Source organism: Haemaphysalis longicornis, unplaced genomic scaffold (genome assembly GCF_048455015.1).
Source record: "Haemaphysalis longicornis isolate Haplotype H1 unplaced genomic scaffold, Haemaphysalis longicornis Haplotype H1 scaffold_1, whole genome shotgun sequence".
Classification (NCBI taxonomy): Eukaryota; Metazoa; Arthropoda; class Arachnida; order Ixodida; family Ixodidae; genus Haemaphysalis; species Haemaphysalis longicornis.
In genome coordinates, this window is record NW_027526203.1 from 155,511,777 (window position 1) to 155,527,057 (window position 15,281).

The 15,281-nt window shown below is 50.1% G+C and overlaps 1 protein-coding gene across 3 annotated transcripts in view; it reads right to left on the reverse strand.

Moving 5' to 3' along the window:
- Positions 1–5,609: 5,609 nt before the first annotated feature.
- LOC144138294 (uncharacterized) overlaps positions 5,610–15,281 on the reverse strand; it is a 90,070-nt gene continuing 80,398 nt past the window's right edge. For all 3 annotated transcript variants that reach the window (XM_077670509.1, XM_077670501.1, XM_077670518.1), the window contains one exon: positions 5,610–6,480. In XM_077670509.1, the coding sequence (XP_077526635.1) occupies positions 5,764–6,480 (717 nt within the window). In that variant the 3' untranslated portion in view covers positions 5,610–5,763. The remainder of the gene's footprint in view (positions 6,481–15,281) is intronic.

The window sequence follows — 15,281 nt, forward strand, 5'->3', positions numbered from 1 at the left end:
GATTTGATTTTATTTGATTTGATTTGATTGGATTGGCTTGGATTGGATTGGCTTGGCTTGGATTCGGTTGGATTGGATTTGGATTGCATTGGATTAAAGTGGATTGTGTTGGATTGTGTTGCGTCATAGCCGCGGCACGTTGCGTCATAGCCGCGGCAGACGCGCTGGGGCCGGCGCATGTGCAGTACTCTCTCTTCCGCGGTTTCCTCTCCTTCGGGCGCGCTGCGCATATAACCGGTGTGCCGTTCTCCGGCGAAGCAACATCCACGCTTGGCTCAAACACCTAGTCCACGCCGCTTTACAAGTACGCCAACGTCGTCATCGACTGGGACCAGCTTACGCAGTCCCCTCAACGTTATGCGCGCTATACAACGCGTTCCCTTCGCCGCTCCGCCTATGCGTCGCATCTACACAGGGGTTCCCGCGAGGGGAGGTGGGAGTTTTTTTCATATTGAGCGGGCATCTTAATACGCTGAAAACGACTAATACTTAATGGATATAATGATATAAAGTGTTAATTATGAGGTTTTGCACACCGCTCTATAACTTTCTAGTTGGAATATTTTGTCTAGCTTCCTTGGTTCGAAAGTTGGCCAATATATATATATATATATATATATATATATATATATATATATATATATATATATATATATATATATATATATATATATATATATATATATATATATATATATATATATATATATATATATTTATATATATATATATATATATATATATATATATATATATAGGGTTTGTAAATGAGGGGCTCGTTAGAAATACAGGAAGAAATGCCCGCAGTCTACAACGCCAAAGAAGGCATAGGGGAATGGTTAGAATATTTTTTACCGTTAGTAGTGACGTTACATTATTATTTATTATTGTTAATTACGTGAGAAAGAAAGAAAGAAAAACACGCGCCCAGAGTGGGGACCGAACCCACGCCTTTCGATTAGATCTCGAATGCCTTACCAATTCGGCTATCTGGGCGACTGTGTTCCGCTTCACTTTCTGGGGTATTTATATATACTACAACTGTATCTGACGCTTGAGGGTGGTAGCCAGCGCCACTCAGACTGCACGGGGAGAAGGGGACCTCTTTTCAACCCCCGGGGCGTGACGCGAACGTCTACAGCTTGTCATAAGCGGGTATATATAAGCGGGTATATATGCATATATATATACATATATATGCAGCTTGTCATAAGCGGGTATATATATATACATATATATACAGAAGCGGGTATATATATATATATATATATACATACATACATACATACATACATACATACATACATACATACATACATACATACATGCATGCTCGTATTGCAAGTCTTGTCTAAACTATTAGGGTACGAGTGGGAGGTATCCTTTCTGTTTTCTGTATCCCCTTTCCCAACTCTCTCCCAGATTCCTGTATTACACAAAGTATTCGCGCGGAGAAGTTTTCTGTAGAGGTATGAATTCCAACTTAGCGCCATGTATGCTGCAGGCACGTTGCAACGCGATGCGCGCATTCAGAAAAAGCCTGGGAGGCCCTTACAAACGCTTGTTCGCTTAATGAATCAACGTTTGTTTATGAAATGTTTTTTTTTTCATCGCTGGACATCATAAACGTTGCTCGACATGGTGCTTTACTGTACGTTTCTTTAAAGGCCCCTGTAGTGGCTCTCGAAAAAACAATATCGTGGCTGATGAAGACAGAACGCAGACGTTCTTCTTCCCCGCAATTGTGCTTCCCAAGTGCTTGCCTCTGCTACATTTACACAGCAGCAAAAAAGAGAAATACCGTCCAGGAACGCTAGCGATGGCCTCAGAATGACGCAAAAACACTGACCGCCGAGAAGAACAGCGCTTTCCGCTGATCATTATGCTCGTACCCAAGGAAGGAGCTTTATAGGCATGCGGTCGCTGGCGTCATATTGGGGCTACGATGGCCTGCGGTACTATGGTCGCCCGTGCTCATTTATAGCGCCAGCCGCCGCGGTATCGATGCGTATACGCGTTTGCGAGAGGGCCGGACGGCAAGCCCATTCTTTACGCCCCCCGGCTCGCATTCTCGCTCGCTCATTCACTCGTACCCACTCGGTTGGGTAGCCCATGGGCCTGCAAAACGACCAGTGGATGTGATTTCATAAAGGGTCATAAAGTGGCGGACGTTTGACGACAGCAGATAAAGGACGACATTCATGGGGCGCCGAGTAGGTGCCCTCTTTTCTCTTCGGACGTCCCTAAGGCGCTGCTCGGTGTGCCTGCAAAGAGGAAAGGATTACTTTCGTTGTTCAGCCAATGTTATCAACCCCGGAGGGACCGTAAAATGCACGAAAGTTCGGCCCTCTCGCTGAAGGCCTCGCCTGGTGGCGGCGACGCAGAAGGCCGTCCGTGGACAAAGAGAACGGCGCCGTCAGCAGACGTACGTACAAGACAATTTCCGAGCCTGGCACTGTGCGTCGTTCCAGCTGGGGGCTATATTGCATACGGCGCGTGTGCTACGACCACCCTCATATGCGTTTACTGCGCACTTTTGCAGCACTCACGAGTTTCCCTACAGCCCTGTTGCCATCAAGCTTCTCGCCGCGCCATCACTCCATCAGAAGCTGGCTGCATGGCCTGAAAGCTGATACGCTCGTTCGGATCCCGGTGCATAGATTACGACCGCACTCGTTCTTTATGTCCCTGCTGCTGCAGACATGCACTATTATTGAACACGCACTGACATGATATTTCTGAGTATTTGTAACCGAAGCACGCGGCAATTGGAGAGCGAAAACCCCAACTTTCGTTTTAGTTTGTACTTCTCTGAGACATAAAGCAGCAACTGTCGAAACACTGAGCAAATGTCGGTTGCAAACAACCACCTGGCGGTAGTATTTTTGACCTACATCCACACTTTGCTCTGTACACTGTATGTATGTATGTATGTATGTATGTATGTATGTATGTATGTATGTATGTATGTATGTATGTATGTATGTATGTATGTATGTATGTATGTATGTATGTATGTATGTATGTATGTATGTATGTATGTATGTATGTATGTATGTATGTATGTATGTATGTATGTATGTATGTATGTATGTATGTATGTATGTATGTATGTATGTATGTATGTATGTATGTATGTATGTATGTATGTATGTATGTATGTATGTATGTATGTATGTATGTATGTATGTATGTATGTATGTATGTATGTATGTATGTATGTATGTATGTATGTATGTATGTATGTATGTATGTATGTATGTATGTATGTATGTATGTATACACATGTGTATATACAGGGTGTCCCAGCTATCATGCACCAAGATTTATAAAAAGAGCAATGGCGTTACTCGAAGAAAACCTAGTGCATAATGTTTGCAGTACTGTGATGGAGCGGACAGTATTTTTTTCGTTAATGAGACTTTACTAATTAGTTGTAATTAATTATCGAACTCCAGAAGTACTGCCCTAATCACTAAAGTGTCAATGAGGCACCTGTAGGTGCCCACGAAAGGCATCTAACTGCGGTATTTTCAGCGACCAACTAATTGCGTACTCGTTTATTCTGCCTGATAAAGAAAACCCGCGAAATATGAAAAATACCACGTGACGGCGCCTCCGCGCGCATCGTAAAGCAATGCCCTCAAACAAGCTGCCTCTGAGTTAGCCAGAATGAAATAAACAAAAGAAAGAAGAAATCGCGACGGAGTTTGTGCCTTATCTGCACACGCACCCCGCCAATCTTGCTGTTGCTCCTCCTTCCATGCATGCCATTATCAAAGTCATGCGCTGTCTTTTCGGACGGGTGGCAGGCGAAGCAGTTGCTTTCAATCAGCTTGTTTGGGGACGCTGCTTTACAATGCGCGCGGGAGCGCCGTCACGGGGTATTTTAAATGCAGAGCATTTCTTAGCCTCGCCTGTTCCTGCGTCGGACGGTGTCAACAGTTCCGCGTCCGCAGCAGGTGCGCCTCTCCTTCCCTCCTCTCTCTCAATAGCAGCTGGCGCGCGCATGCGTCGTAGTCAGCCCGTTCGCTCCGTCGCGGTCTCGGCGTAACAGGTGCGTGATAGCAGCGTGGTGGGGCTTGGAAGGGCGCGCGCTGCTTGCGCATGCGCGCTCTCCCCCCCCCCCCCCCATACTGCTCTCCCTCTACTGCGCGCGCTGCAAATATAGCGGCTAGCGGTCGCTCGTGTTTCAGTCACTGCGTTGCTCCTTCCTTCCTTGGTTGACGCTCGTGCCCACGTTTACTCGTGTCTGCTACTCCAGCACCACGGAAGAAGCGATGGAAGCAACACTGCCTTCAATCAGTACTGAGGCCCCAATGCTCTGCATTTACTCGTGTTCCCCTCGCGGGAAGGCGCGGGAATTTTTTAATTAAGCGCCTCACGAGATCAGTACGTGGGGGAATTCGCAGAAACTGCCGTATATGCGGATTCGACAGTGTTACGGCGGCTCTGCTCTGTGATATCCCTCCGACGGTCACGTGGTCAGCTTTGTGCACACAAAATCCATGGTTTCGTGGCACTCGCTGAAACCGAAACTGCGACTGGCCGCATTAAAAATGCCTCTAATTAAACAACCGTCGCACGCTGAGGCAAATGAGGTTTCTACAGGTTATAAGTAGGTCACTAGCTACTTATCGCAACAAAAAAAAAAAACAAGATGCAAAATTTTTGTGTCAGTGCCCCTTTAAGGAAAGAAAGAAAAATCCCCAAATATTTGTTGGTGGACGATATATAACGATTAATATTTGCCGCAAGTGACTGATAGCACCTCAGAGTTCCAGACGATGCCGTGAAATTGAAAAGCAAATTGACAGAAAGAATACTCTTGATTAGTTCCGCATTTTCGCCTCGCTTACCTTGCCTCTTTGTAAGAGCTGTAGCCGGGCAGTAGACAACTTTTCTGTCGCAAGTACAACATGTTTGGGTTAACATGACGGCAACAAAATAAAACAAAGAGTTGTTGAGAAGTGCGGCTGTGCATTTGTGTTTATGCCTTGTGGATTAAAGAAATTGAGGCATCTGGTGACTTGGGAGTGCGTAATATCTTTTGAGGTCGTTGGTTTCGACGGAGCAACTGAACTGGGATAGTGGTCATCAGCGCGGGCCGTAAGAGTGCATCACACGCTGAAAACACTCAGTATGTATACTGGGCAGATATCTGCATTGAAAGGGGGCCGCAATTAGATATCGAAGTAGAGAAAACAAGAGCATGCAATAATGTTGATTAAACACAGACATTTCTAGGAATATGCCGTTGGTTGTATTGTATATGTCTTGTTGACATTTTTGGTGCTCCCTGCTTCTGTCTCGGACCCGTAATTTAATTGCGACGAGAAAGTTTTCTCCGATTCTCGCATTAGAAAAACGCATAGAAAACCCTATCAGCTGAGGACAGTAGGCTCAAGTGTAGAATATTTAAGACATTATTGCCACATGTGATGCGGAAACAACTCTGAATAGAGGCGTATTCCCGACTGTTCGTGTTAGATTGTGGATATTGCTCAACCTCACGAAAGGCGACACAAAACACCAGCACAGCAAAACACTACCTCACCAAGACACCTCTTGAGCTCTGGCCCAGGCGCTCATTGATGAACATGGGTCAATTTATTTATTTATTTTATTCCCGTGAGCAGAGTTGTTCGCATCATTCAACTCCGGTTCAGTTACATCGGCCAACACCTCGTTCTAACACGGGCAGCACTTTTTACTTGAATGTTTGGGTGGGCTGGTTGATCCAAGTAGGCCATGCAGTGGTCGCTAAAAAAGCAACTCCAAAAGTGAAGCCTTCTTCGCTTTAGGTTGCACAGCTTCCCAAAACCGCTCCTGGAATGCGCTGAGCTTCGGAAAGTCGGCCGCGCAAACAGTGCAGGTCAACCAGGCCAAGCTCACCTGCGGATAGTAGTTGCCGACAAAAAGGCGAATATCGTAGCTATCGGTGCTCAGCCTCTTAAGCTCCGGCATTGATCGTATTGCTGCATGCAAATGTTCAGGATCCACGCCCAATCGCTTCAGTGGCGCTCTTGTGGCCAGTGTCAGTCGCTGCAAACGCTTTAGAGTCTTCCACGGCTGACTCTCGGACGCGAGAAATGCTGCGACAGTTATTCCTGAACTAAGGTACAATTCACTCAGAGAGCCTGCTGCGGCGAAGATAGTTCGGAAGGTGTCAGGAGGGATGAAAGTGCTGAGCTGAAGCGACTTCAGACTGTTTAATCCATCTGGAGGAATGGACTCGTTCCGCACGCTGCATGCAATGATCGTGAGGTTTTTGAGGGCCACAAATGTCTTGGCGATGATTGCAAAGCTCACGTCATCAAAGTGGGATAGTGCCAAATCCGTCAGGAAGGGGACCGTGCGCAGATGTGTTATGTACCCATCAAAGGGGCACGGGCGATCCGCAAAGTATGTCACTGAGAGACGTGTCAGATTGAAAAAGCTACTGAGGCAGGCGATGACCGCCGTCGACGTTGTCGTCAGCTGCAAAGAAAGCAAAACACTGGCTTTAAAACGCTGTGAAACACTGGGGAATACACTTGAACGAATGCTTACACTGCTTCGCTATTTTGCATATAAATATTGTGTATGACTTGCTGGAACCAAAATTTTGTCTGTTGTGACCCGCACACATAACGGTACACTTCGCCGAATCATCAAAGCGGTTAACTATTGCGTGTATACGCGCACCTACGCAAACAGCGTACTTTATTACTTTGCTTCCTTCGCACGGCGTAGGCCCCGTGCGAAAACTCAGTTCTGCGTTTACCAAGCGCAAACGAACGCACGCTCTTCAAGCAAATCTCTGAGTGTACGTTGGGGGCACGTATCTCGCTCGTCCCGTTCCCGCTGTTCTGTGGACGGTAAGTGGCATCATACAAAACAAAATGCCGCTTTCTGGCGCCTTACATGCAGTAGCGAACACAACCCAGGATTATGGAAGGGCTCGGTAACTAACGGGCCGGCACGAAAATTGCAATTACTCATAGTAAGAACACGCAGGGGAAAAACCAACCCGCCGCCAGACATCACGGTCACTGTCGTTAGGAGAGTATGCAGGCTACGGTTGCTAGGACTGCACGCGCAAACAAACGCGAAGGTCACGTAACCCTTGGCGCTACTCAAAAAGCAAGTTAATTTGATAACCCGCATTATCCCAAGGATAACCAACCACCGCCACAGCATAAAAGAAGCGGACGTGCAGGCTCTGATCACAAGCCGAATGCAGTAGCCGACCGATTTTTCGTACCTGGAGGGGAACGAAAAATAGTCCCAATAAAGGAGCAGTCCAAAAATCCACGAGCCGCAAAAACGAAGTTTATTCAATCTAAATATGACTGAAGGAGTCGCGAATGGTTCCTTGCTTTAAATTCCTCCTTTGTTTGAGAACGTCTGCTTGCATCTCTGCAAGCGTCACATTCTCTTAGTAAACATGACAATCTTTGTGATGGTACGCGCAGTGAACAGATGATGGGGTGAACCGCGTGAACCACAATCACCTGGCAACCGATCAAGTGAAAGAACAACATGCACGACGACGCGCAGCACAGGGGAAAACTGATGATGACGTTGGCTATAGTCAGCGTCACCTGGTGCCTAAAAAGGGTGATTTCTAAAAAAAAAAAAAAAAATGGCCACGTACCACCCGTTTCAGGCTTTGCAGACTGCTTCCAGCGCAGATGACATGTAAAATTATGGCCTCCAAGATAAAACTTTGTTACGCGGCATAGTATTCAAAATGGCGTCGTCCTGGAGTCGCACCGTGGCTCTGCCGCGGAAAATTTTGTCCGAAAAATCGAACTTCTGCCTTTATTTTTGTCCGAAATATCCGTTCTTCATATACATTACTCCTATAGGAAAACTGGCGATTCCTTGGGGAAGTTCGGAATATCCAGCAAGTCCGAATTTTCGGAGTCCGAAAAAAACGGTCGGCTATTCTAACATATAGTGCACCTTATCACCGACTCACTCAGGCATAGACAAAGCAGATGGGCACCCTAATATCCACACCGCAGAAAAACGGCTACAGACATCCCTATCTAAGCCTTAACAAACCTTCTCTTACTGTTGGACATACATGTTACGACGATAAAATTAATCTAAGCTGAAATATTTAATCAAATAGAGTAATCAAAATGCACCGCTAAGGGGAGACACGTTATCAGGCAACTAAAGCACTAGACGTCTGATTTTTCCCCACGGGAGCCCGAACCTAATAGCCCCTAAAACTAGAGCGCGTATAACAGTAGCAATCACTGGACATAAGAAAAGTGCTCTAAAGCGACGTAGATGAAGGAGACACGAAATACACGTACCGGCGAAATTTTCGCGCAGCGCAAACTGCAGTCTACCCGGTCACGGCGCATAACGAACGCAGGGTTCCCCCGTCGCCAAGCATGATGTTGTAAACCGTGTTTGAACCCCCCGCCAAATGTCACGTGGTTCGGATGAGCCATGCAACGAGGAGGAGAGAGAGGATTGCTTTATTGCAAGAGAAAGGAGAAACGAGGAGGACGCCGAATACCCTATGTACATGCATTACACAGCGCGTGCTGGGCTTCTGGCCCTCCCCACCACATTTTCGCCACAATTTCCTCCTCCGTTTTTCTTCTGTGTTGGGTGTTTCCTTCGTTCGCTCGGTTACGATGTCGACAAGGCCGCCAAACCGCAGTAGCGGACGCTTAAGTGCTTCGAACTAAAATTTTTGTGTTTCTAGTACACTCTCTTTCGAACCCGTCGCAGGGTTCGCACGTTGCTCTAGTGGAGTGTGAACCGTTGTGACATGGATGGCTGCTTGAACAATACTCTGATTCTGATTGTGGGGTTTAACGCGCCGACGCAACGCAGGCGATGTGGCGCGCCGTAGTGGAGGGCTCCGGATTAATTTAGACCACCTGGGGATCTTTAACGTGCGCCGAAATCTCGTACACACGGGCGTTTTTGCTTTTCGCCTCCATCAGAAAAGCGGCCGCCGCGGCCGGGGCTTGAACAATACTCCCTCCTGCACAAGCCGACACTGAAGCTGTGTGGGCTGTGGAGGGGTTCGCTTCATAATGGAATGCGAGGTTGTGATTCTGAGGGTGAAGTGTGTTTGCCATGTTCTGAATTCGTTTTCTTTAGTTACGATCCAATTCTGAATCGGGTGGGTACAGTCTGCGCGGCCACCAGCTTTTTGCGCCAGGGTGAAGTGGCTTGTTCCCTAACTACAGAAATCTCAGCAGGTGAGTGTTACCTTTATGAGGGGTTCGAGGCCATTGATCGTCTGCTAATCTTGCGCCTTGCACACGCAGCGCATGCTTTCACGTTAGGCTCGTTTGAAGGACATCACCGATAGTTTTGGAGTTGAATAACTTGTATGCGTCAAACCCGGTCTCTTGGTGCGCCGGGGATTCGTTGCTTTCAGTATAAAGCATGCATAGGAGGATATTCGTATTATGGTATATGTTATGGGATGGATGCTAACGCCTGCATCCATGCTTGTGCAACGAAAGGCCTTCTTGTTAGTATTCAACGCAGTAGGCGCATAATATAATACGAATACGCTTTCAATATCAAACGCGCTCAAGAGGATATTCGCATTATGCTATGCGCGTATTGCGTTGAATACTAACGAGAAGGCCTTTGATTGCACAAGCATGGGTGCTCGTGAAAGTTTTTAAATACGTCTGCCCATATTTACGAGCGCCTTCGCACTACATTCAACAAATGCCGTAGAAAGCATGAATTTGCGCTTTCTATTTGGTTCATCAAACGGCGCAGTGAGCATTAATGTTTGGCTGCACAAAGGCAACAAAGCACAGTTATAAATGTCTCCTTACACTGCCAACATACCAGGCAGCAAAAATTTAGCGTTGCGCTAACTAAAACGCATATTGCAAGTAGAATGTATCAGTTGTTAATAAGTATCGCCGCCAAGCTCTCGCCTTCAAGTCACGTGCTCCTAAGAAATTTTGTATCGACGGAGGGTTTCGATAACGTAACACCAAGCACCAATTATTTTGAATGTGGCGCGTTTCCATCAACCGCTTTCTTTTTTTTTTGCGAATCGGCCCTAATTACGTGATTGCATTGTCTGCTACCAACGCCAGAAATGGGCAGAAACTGCTTCTTAGGACGACACATTTCAAACAAAAATCTCATATCAGCACCTGAAATAAAAAAGTACATTAACTTTGTAATTAAATGCAGATTAATAAAATAAAGCGCGATAGTTGGATTTGCTTGCCCCCAGTAGCCACCAGTGCAGCAGTGGAGCGAAAGAACGCACTGAAAAATGCGCGACGGCCTAGCCGCGCCTCCTTAGAGCGCACTGCCCTGGACTGGTTACGTCACCTCAATAATCGGCAAATAGCATGAATCGCATTTTAAGGCACTTGAGCTCCGCCTTGATTGATTGATTGTAGGGTTTAACTCGCCGACGCAGCGCAGGCGATGGCGCCCGCCGTAGTGGAGGGCTCCGGATTAATTTTCACCGCCTGGGGACCTTTAACGTGCTCCGCAACCTAGTACACACTGGCATTTTTTGCTTTTAACTCCGTTTTGAGATATTATCATCATTTTATGTAGGCGTCACTACAGCTCGTGTCTTCCGAGTTTCACCCAATCTCGGTCCTTCTGGAATAGCACCCCGAATCTGGCCCTAGAGACTTGCGGTCCCTACCCTAGTTTTCGTTGTTGCCCGGCGACGTAGAGCTCCGACCTGACTCGTTCACTCGTTCAGAGCACACACTGCGACACTCAGTAGAACGGTTCCTTAAAGCGAAATGTTTTGTTTTTGGAAGTGGATCAATTCGGCAGCCTCTTTTAACTGAGTGTGATTAGTTTAGAAAAAATTTGGTTACAGATGAGCAAGAAGGCCGCAAAGAATGGGGGGGGGGGGGGGGGTGCAGGGGGGATGGAGGAGGCTATAATGCGAGGTGCTGCGTAGATGAAAAGAAGCATCAGCCACTATTGGACAGATGGTTACTGTTAGCATTTCTGACGAACGGAAAACTTGGAAAGTATGTTCACCCCGCCAGACACCGGGATATGCATTTTCACCCAAAGAACGTCTTCTTTAAACTGGAAAGAAGAGGCTCAGTGGGATTTTCTTATAAAGAGTGGCCTTGCAGTAATGTGGTTGATAGCTCCTGTGGCACGCCACCTTTTGCAGTAGTTCAGCATTGCAAGCGGGTCAAGATTGAGGTATGCGCGTGCTATCTGGCTACACCTACACCCTCCATATAAACACTGCATACAGAACGAATTGTCTGCTCAAACTCTCTGTGTAGCTGAACGATTGTATAGAATGGAGGTAGTATGTCAGCTATATACTTATTAATCGACAACGACTGCGGTCTAATAGCCTGTTTTCCTAACTCTTGAGGAGTGTCTCTTAGGAACATAGGCATATAATCCAGCACGAGTTATAAGCACGTGCTGCGTACAGGCTCGAATGTTGACGAACCGCGTTCATATTCTGCATGCATCCTCAGCCAATCTCCGCGTCTTTTGGCGGAGCTGTATGGGATATGAGAAGAAATTCCTGAGCTAGCTCACGCTTAAGGTTGTCTTGAGCAATAGAATGACCGCGACGACCAATTACAGGTGAAATGTGGATACATGCAAAAAAAAAGCGTTCCATCAACGTGGTGATTCGCGGTCACCGCACTGGAGTGTTGCATACGGTAAGGCGTACCCGAGCCGAGCTCCGTGTTCTTCGTCATGCATGGGGTAGCGTGGTAAAGCGAGCGACCAGCAAATGTTGCTGCCTTGAAGATGACGACAAGAAGTCGAAGGCAAACTTCACTGGTTTACTGCATGGAGAGAGATGAGCCAAAGCAATACAAGAACAATGCCCCGACGGGCGAGGTTACAGTACAGGACTCGAGCAGAGTGACAGCATTGATCCACTGCTCCAACAGGAATGAACATCAGTGCTTAGGGGAATTTTGTTTATACCCAAAGCCCAAAGGTCAAACAAGCATTCTTCCCTCAGGTTTTTGCACACGGCAGGACATGGTACAGGAACAAACAACGCTCTTTCCAGAGTTCGTGACGGGTCCGTAGTGGTGGCGCACGCTGAGTCCGAGAGACGGGAGAGAGGAGTTTCTCCGCAACGGCGTCCGGGTCCTTCGGACAAGTCTCTGCGTGCCGCGTAGGCCGCGTAGGCCACTGCCGAAGTTTGAATCACGCAGGCAGCGAGGCGCCAACGATCCGGCCTTTCCCATGCACGTTGCGGCGTGTTGGGATCCGTTTGCTGTCGCTGCAAGCCTGAGTAACTGACAAAGAGGCGCCCACTCGAAAGGCGCACGTAGTGGAGGCTTCACCACAACGCAGCAGAGCGCTGCACGAAGCTTGAAGCACAGCGGCGCGCTGTGCTTCAAGAGGAATGTGGAAAGGAGTAATGGTTCCGGGTCTCACATTTGCGAATGCTGTACTCTGCTTAAAATCATACGTTCTATCAGGCCTTGAAGTGAACCAGAAAACGGTAGGCCGTTTGGTCTTAGGCGCGCATGGAAAAACAACTGACGAAGCAGTACAGGGAGATATGGGCTGGGCGTCGTTTGAAGTTCGAGAACCACAGAGTAAAATATGTTTTGAGATGAGGTTGAGAGCAATAGATCAACGAAGGTGGGAAGCTAAGGTTTTAAGGTACCTATACTTGAAAAGCGTGGACACGCAGTGGTTAAGGAAGACTAGAAGGCTAATGATGAAATACGGAAAGAACAGTTGTGGGGGCCCGTGTTCCCCTACGCCTCGCCTGCACATGTTTCCGCGAGCTGGGAGCCGCCATTTTGGGTAGCCGGCGCGTCACGTAGGTCGTGTCCTCTTCATGACCCCGCGCGACGCGCCGAACCGGCTTGCCGCGAACGTGTGCGCGAGGGCGCGAGGGAAGGAGGACCAGTTTGTCACCTTCCTTAGCGCCACCCTCTCCCCGACCTGGGGAAGATCTCCTCTCCCCTCCGAGCTGACCTGCGGGACGAACGAGCGCTCCGGCGGGGAGTCGACTGGGCGATTTGGTCGGAGTCGGTTGGCTCGGCTGTACCTACGCCGAATGCCCCGATGACGGTGAACCCAGTTGGCTCCACGGACTCTGCCGAGAGATTCTGCCCTGATCGGTCGCCTCGGGATGCCTCCCCTGCTCCCGCGGCCGTGATGACGGATATCGAGGTCTGAGCCCAGCGGCTTGAGCGAGCGACAGGAGCCACTGTCTCCCCGCGAGCGATAGTCGTGTTGTCTGGTGTATGCACTGTATCTGCCAGGCAATAAAGCCTTACTTTGGATTGCCGGAGCCTGTCTACCGCATGTGAGTACTCGAACCCGTGCGTGAGTCTTCGGATTCCGCAGGGCTAGTGTACGGCGCGTAGCGTTCTCTAGCAAAGCTAGCCGGGGTCCTCTGCTATCCCGTACGTTAGCCCACATTGGCGCCCAACCAAGGTTTTTTGCGATGACAGGGCGGCACCCCCGCTTCTCGTTGCTTGATTCCGAAGTTGACGTCTGGTTGTCGGACGAGATTGCTTGTGGTAACGGCTTGCGGGACGCCACTGTCGACCCGCTGCTGCCCGCCACCGCGCTTACGCCAGAGCTTTGTCGAGGCGGCGCCGATCTCCCCGATAACCGACGCGCCGCGCAGGAGAGTTACGGGAGCCATCCCACTTCTGCCGGCGGGAGGCACTCCGACAGCGCGAGGGATGATTACCCAGTCCCGCGCCTGTCGGCCGCCACCACTACGCCCAGGCCCCTCTGGGGCCCAGGCGGCGCTATCCTAGCAGGCAACCAAAGCGCCGCGCGGGAGTCACGGAAGCTATCATCCCACTCCTGCCGGCGTGCCGCACGGTGTCGGCGGGCGGAACGCTTCTTGCGACCACCTGCCGTCACCACGGGCTGCAACGAGATCATGCCCTCCGGGCCTTGGTCGTAGCAGCCCAGCGGATATGTTTGCAAAGGAGGAGCTGCGCCGCAGCTCTAGCGCACCCGACCCCGCCGTGTACGAGCCTCACGGCTCTAGCGGTGCGGCGGTCGCATCGTTCGCCGACGCGTTTGCGCCACGAACGTACCCCACCACGCAGACCTCGCAAGCGGTTACGGCTAGGGCGCACGTCGCCTGCCTTACGCCAGCGTTGTCTCGCGAGGAACCACCCCTGCCTTCGGCAGCAGTCGATCTCGCACAAGCCCTGATCAACGCGGTGCGCGCACAACCGAGCGTCAGGCCTAACAGCTCGCTCGGTAGCCTCAGAATACCCGAGTACGGCGGTTACTCTGACCGCATGAGTGCTACGGACACTACGGAGTACCTCGAGGCGCTGCACCGCTATCAGGAGGCGTCGGGTATGGACGACAGCGTGATTATAGGACGTGTTCTGCCTATATCGCTGACCGCCCAGGCTGCACGGTGGTACCGGCTGGTGGGGCGCGACGCTCGTACGATGGGAGAATTTGAAGCGCTCTTTCGCAGCGAATTCCTGCCCCCAGATTACGAGCGCCGCATGTTGAACGAGCTAGAGATGCGAACTCAACACCGAGATGAGTCTCTGCTCGAATACGTCAGGGCAATGCAGGAGTTGTTTTTGCTTGCAAAGCCCATGGCGTCGGAGGCGGAAAAGGTTGAGAGGGTGACGAGACAAGCCCACCCAACTTTTGCAGCGTACCTTCGAGGCAGTCAGTTTGCCAACCTCAATGAACTGGCCAGCGAAGCAAAACGCATCCAAGCCGATATTCTAGCTGCTCGCAGCTATCGGCCGCCTCCCCCAGCCCACGCCACGCTGGAGCCAAGGTGCGCATGGCAGGGTGCGTCCCCACCGCCCATGCCGCGCGCCGCGGCAACAGCAGCGTACGCGGAGAGCACGGAAATAGAGCCGCGCGATGTGTCGGAGCGCGCGCTCGACCCGTACTCGTACGCCATGCGGGCGCGTTCTGACGCCCAGCAAGGCATGCCGCAGCACGGCTACGGCCGGGGACAAAACGCGCATGAGGAACCCAACAGCTACGCCCGTGTGGAAAGCTCGAGGGGACCGAACGCGCAGCGCGACAGTCAGGGAGCAGTAGCGCACTCGGAACCCAACCGCTACGCCCGTGTGGCAAGCCAAGGGAACCAGCCAGCGTTGCGCGGACAGCGGCCTCCGGCTGCGCAGTCGCATCGCGGCACCGTCTGCTACAAGTGCCGCGCAACGGGCCACTATGCCCGCGCGTGCACCGCTCCCTGCCCGGCGCCGGAAAGGCAGCGCAATTCGGGAAACGCCAGCCGCCGTCGGTGAGCACTTCGTCGCCGACGGCTATGGCTACATTAGGTGGTGAGCCTGAGC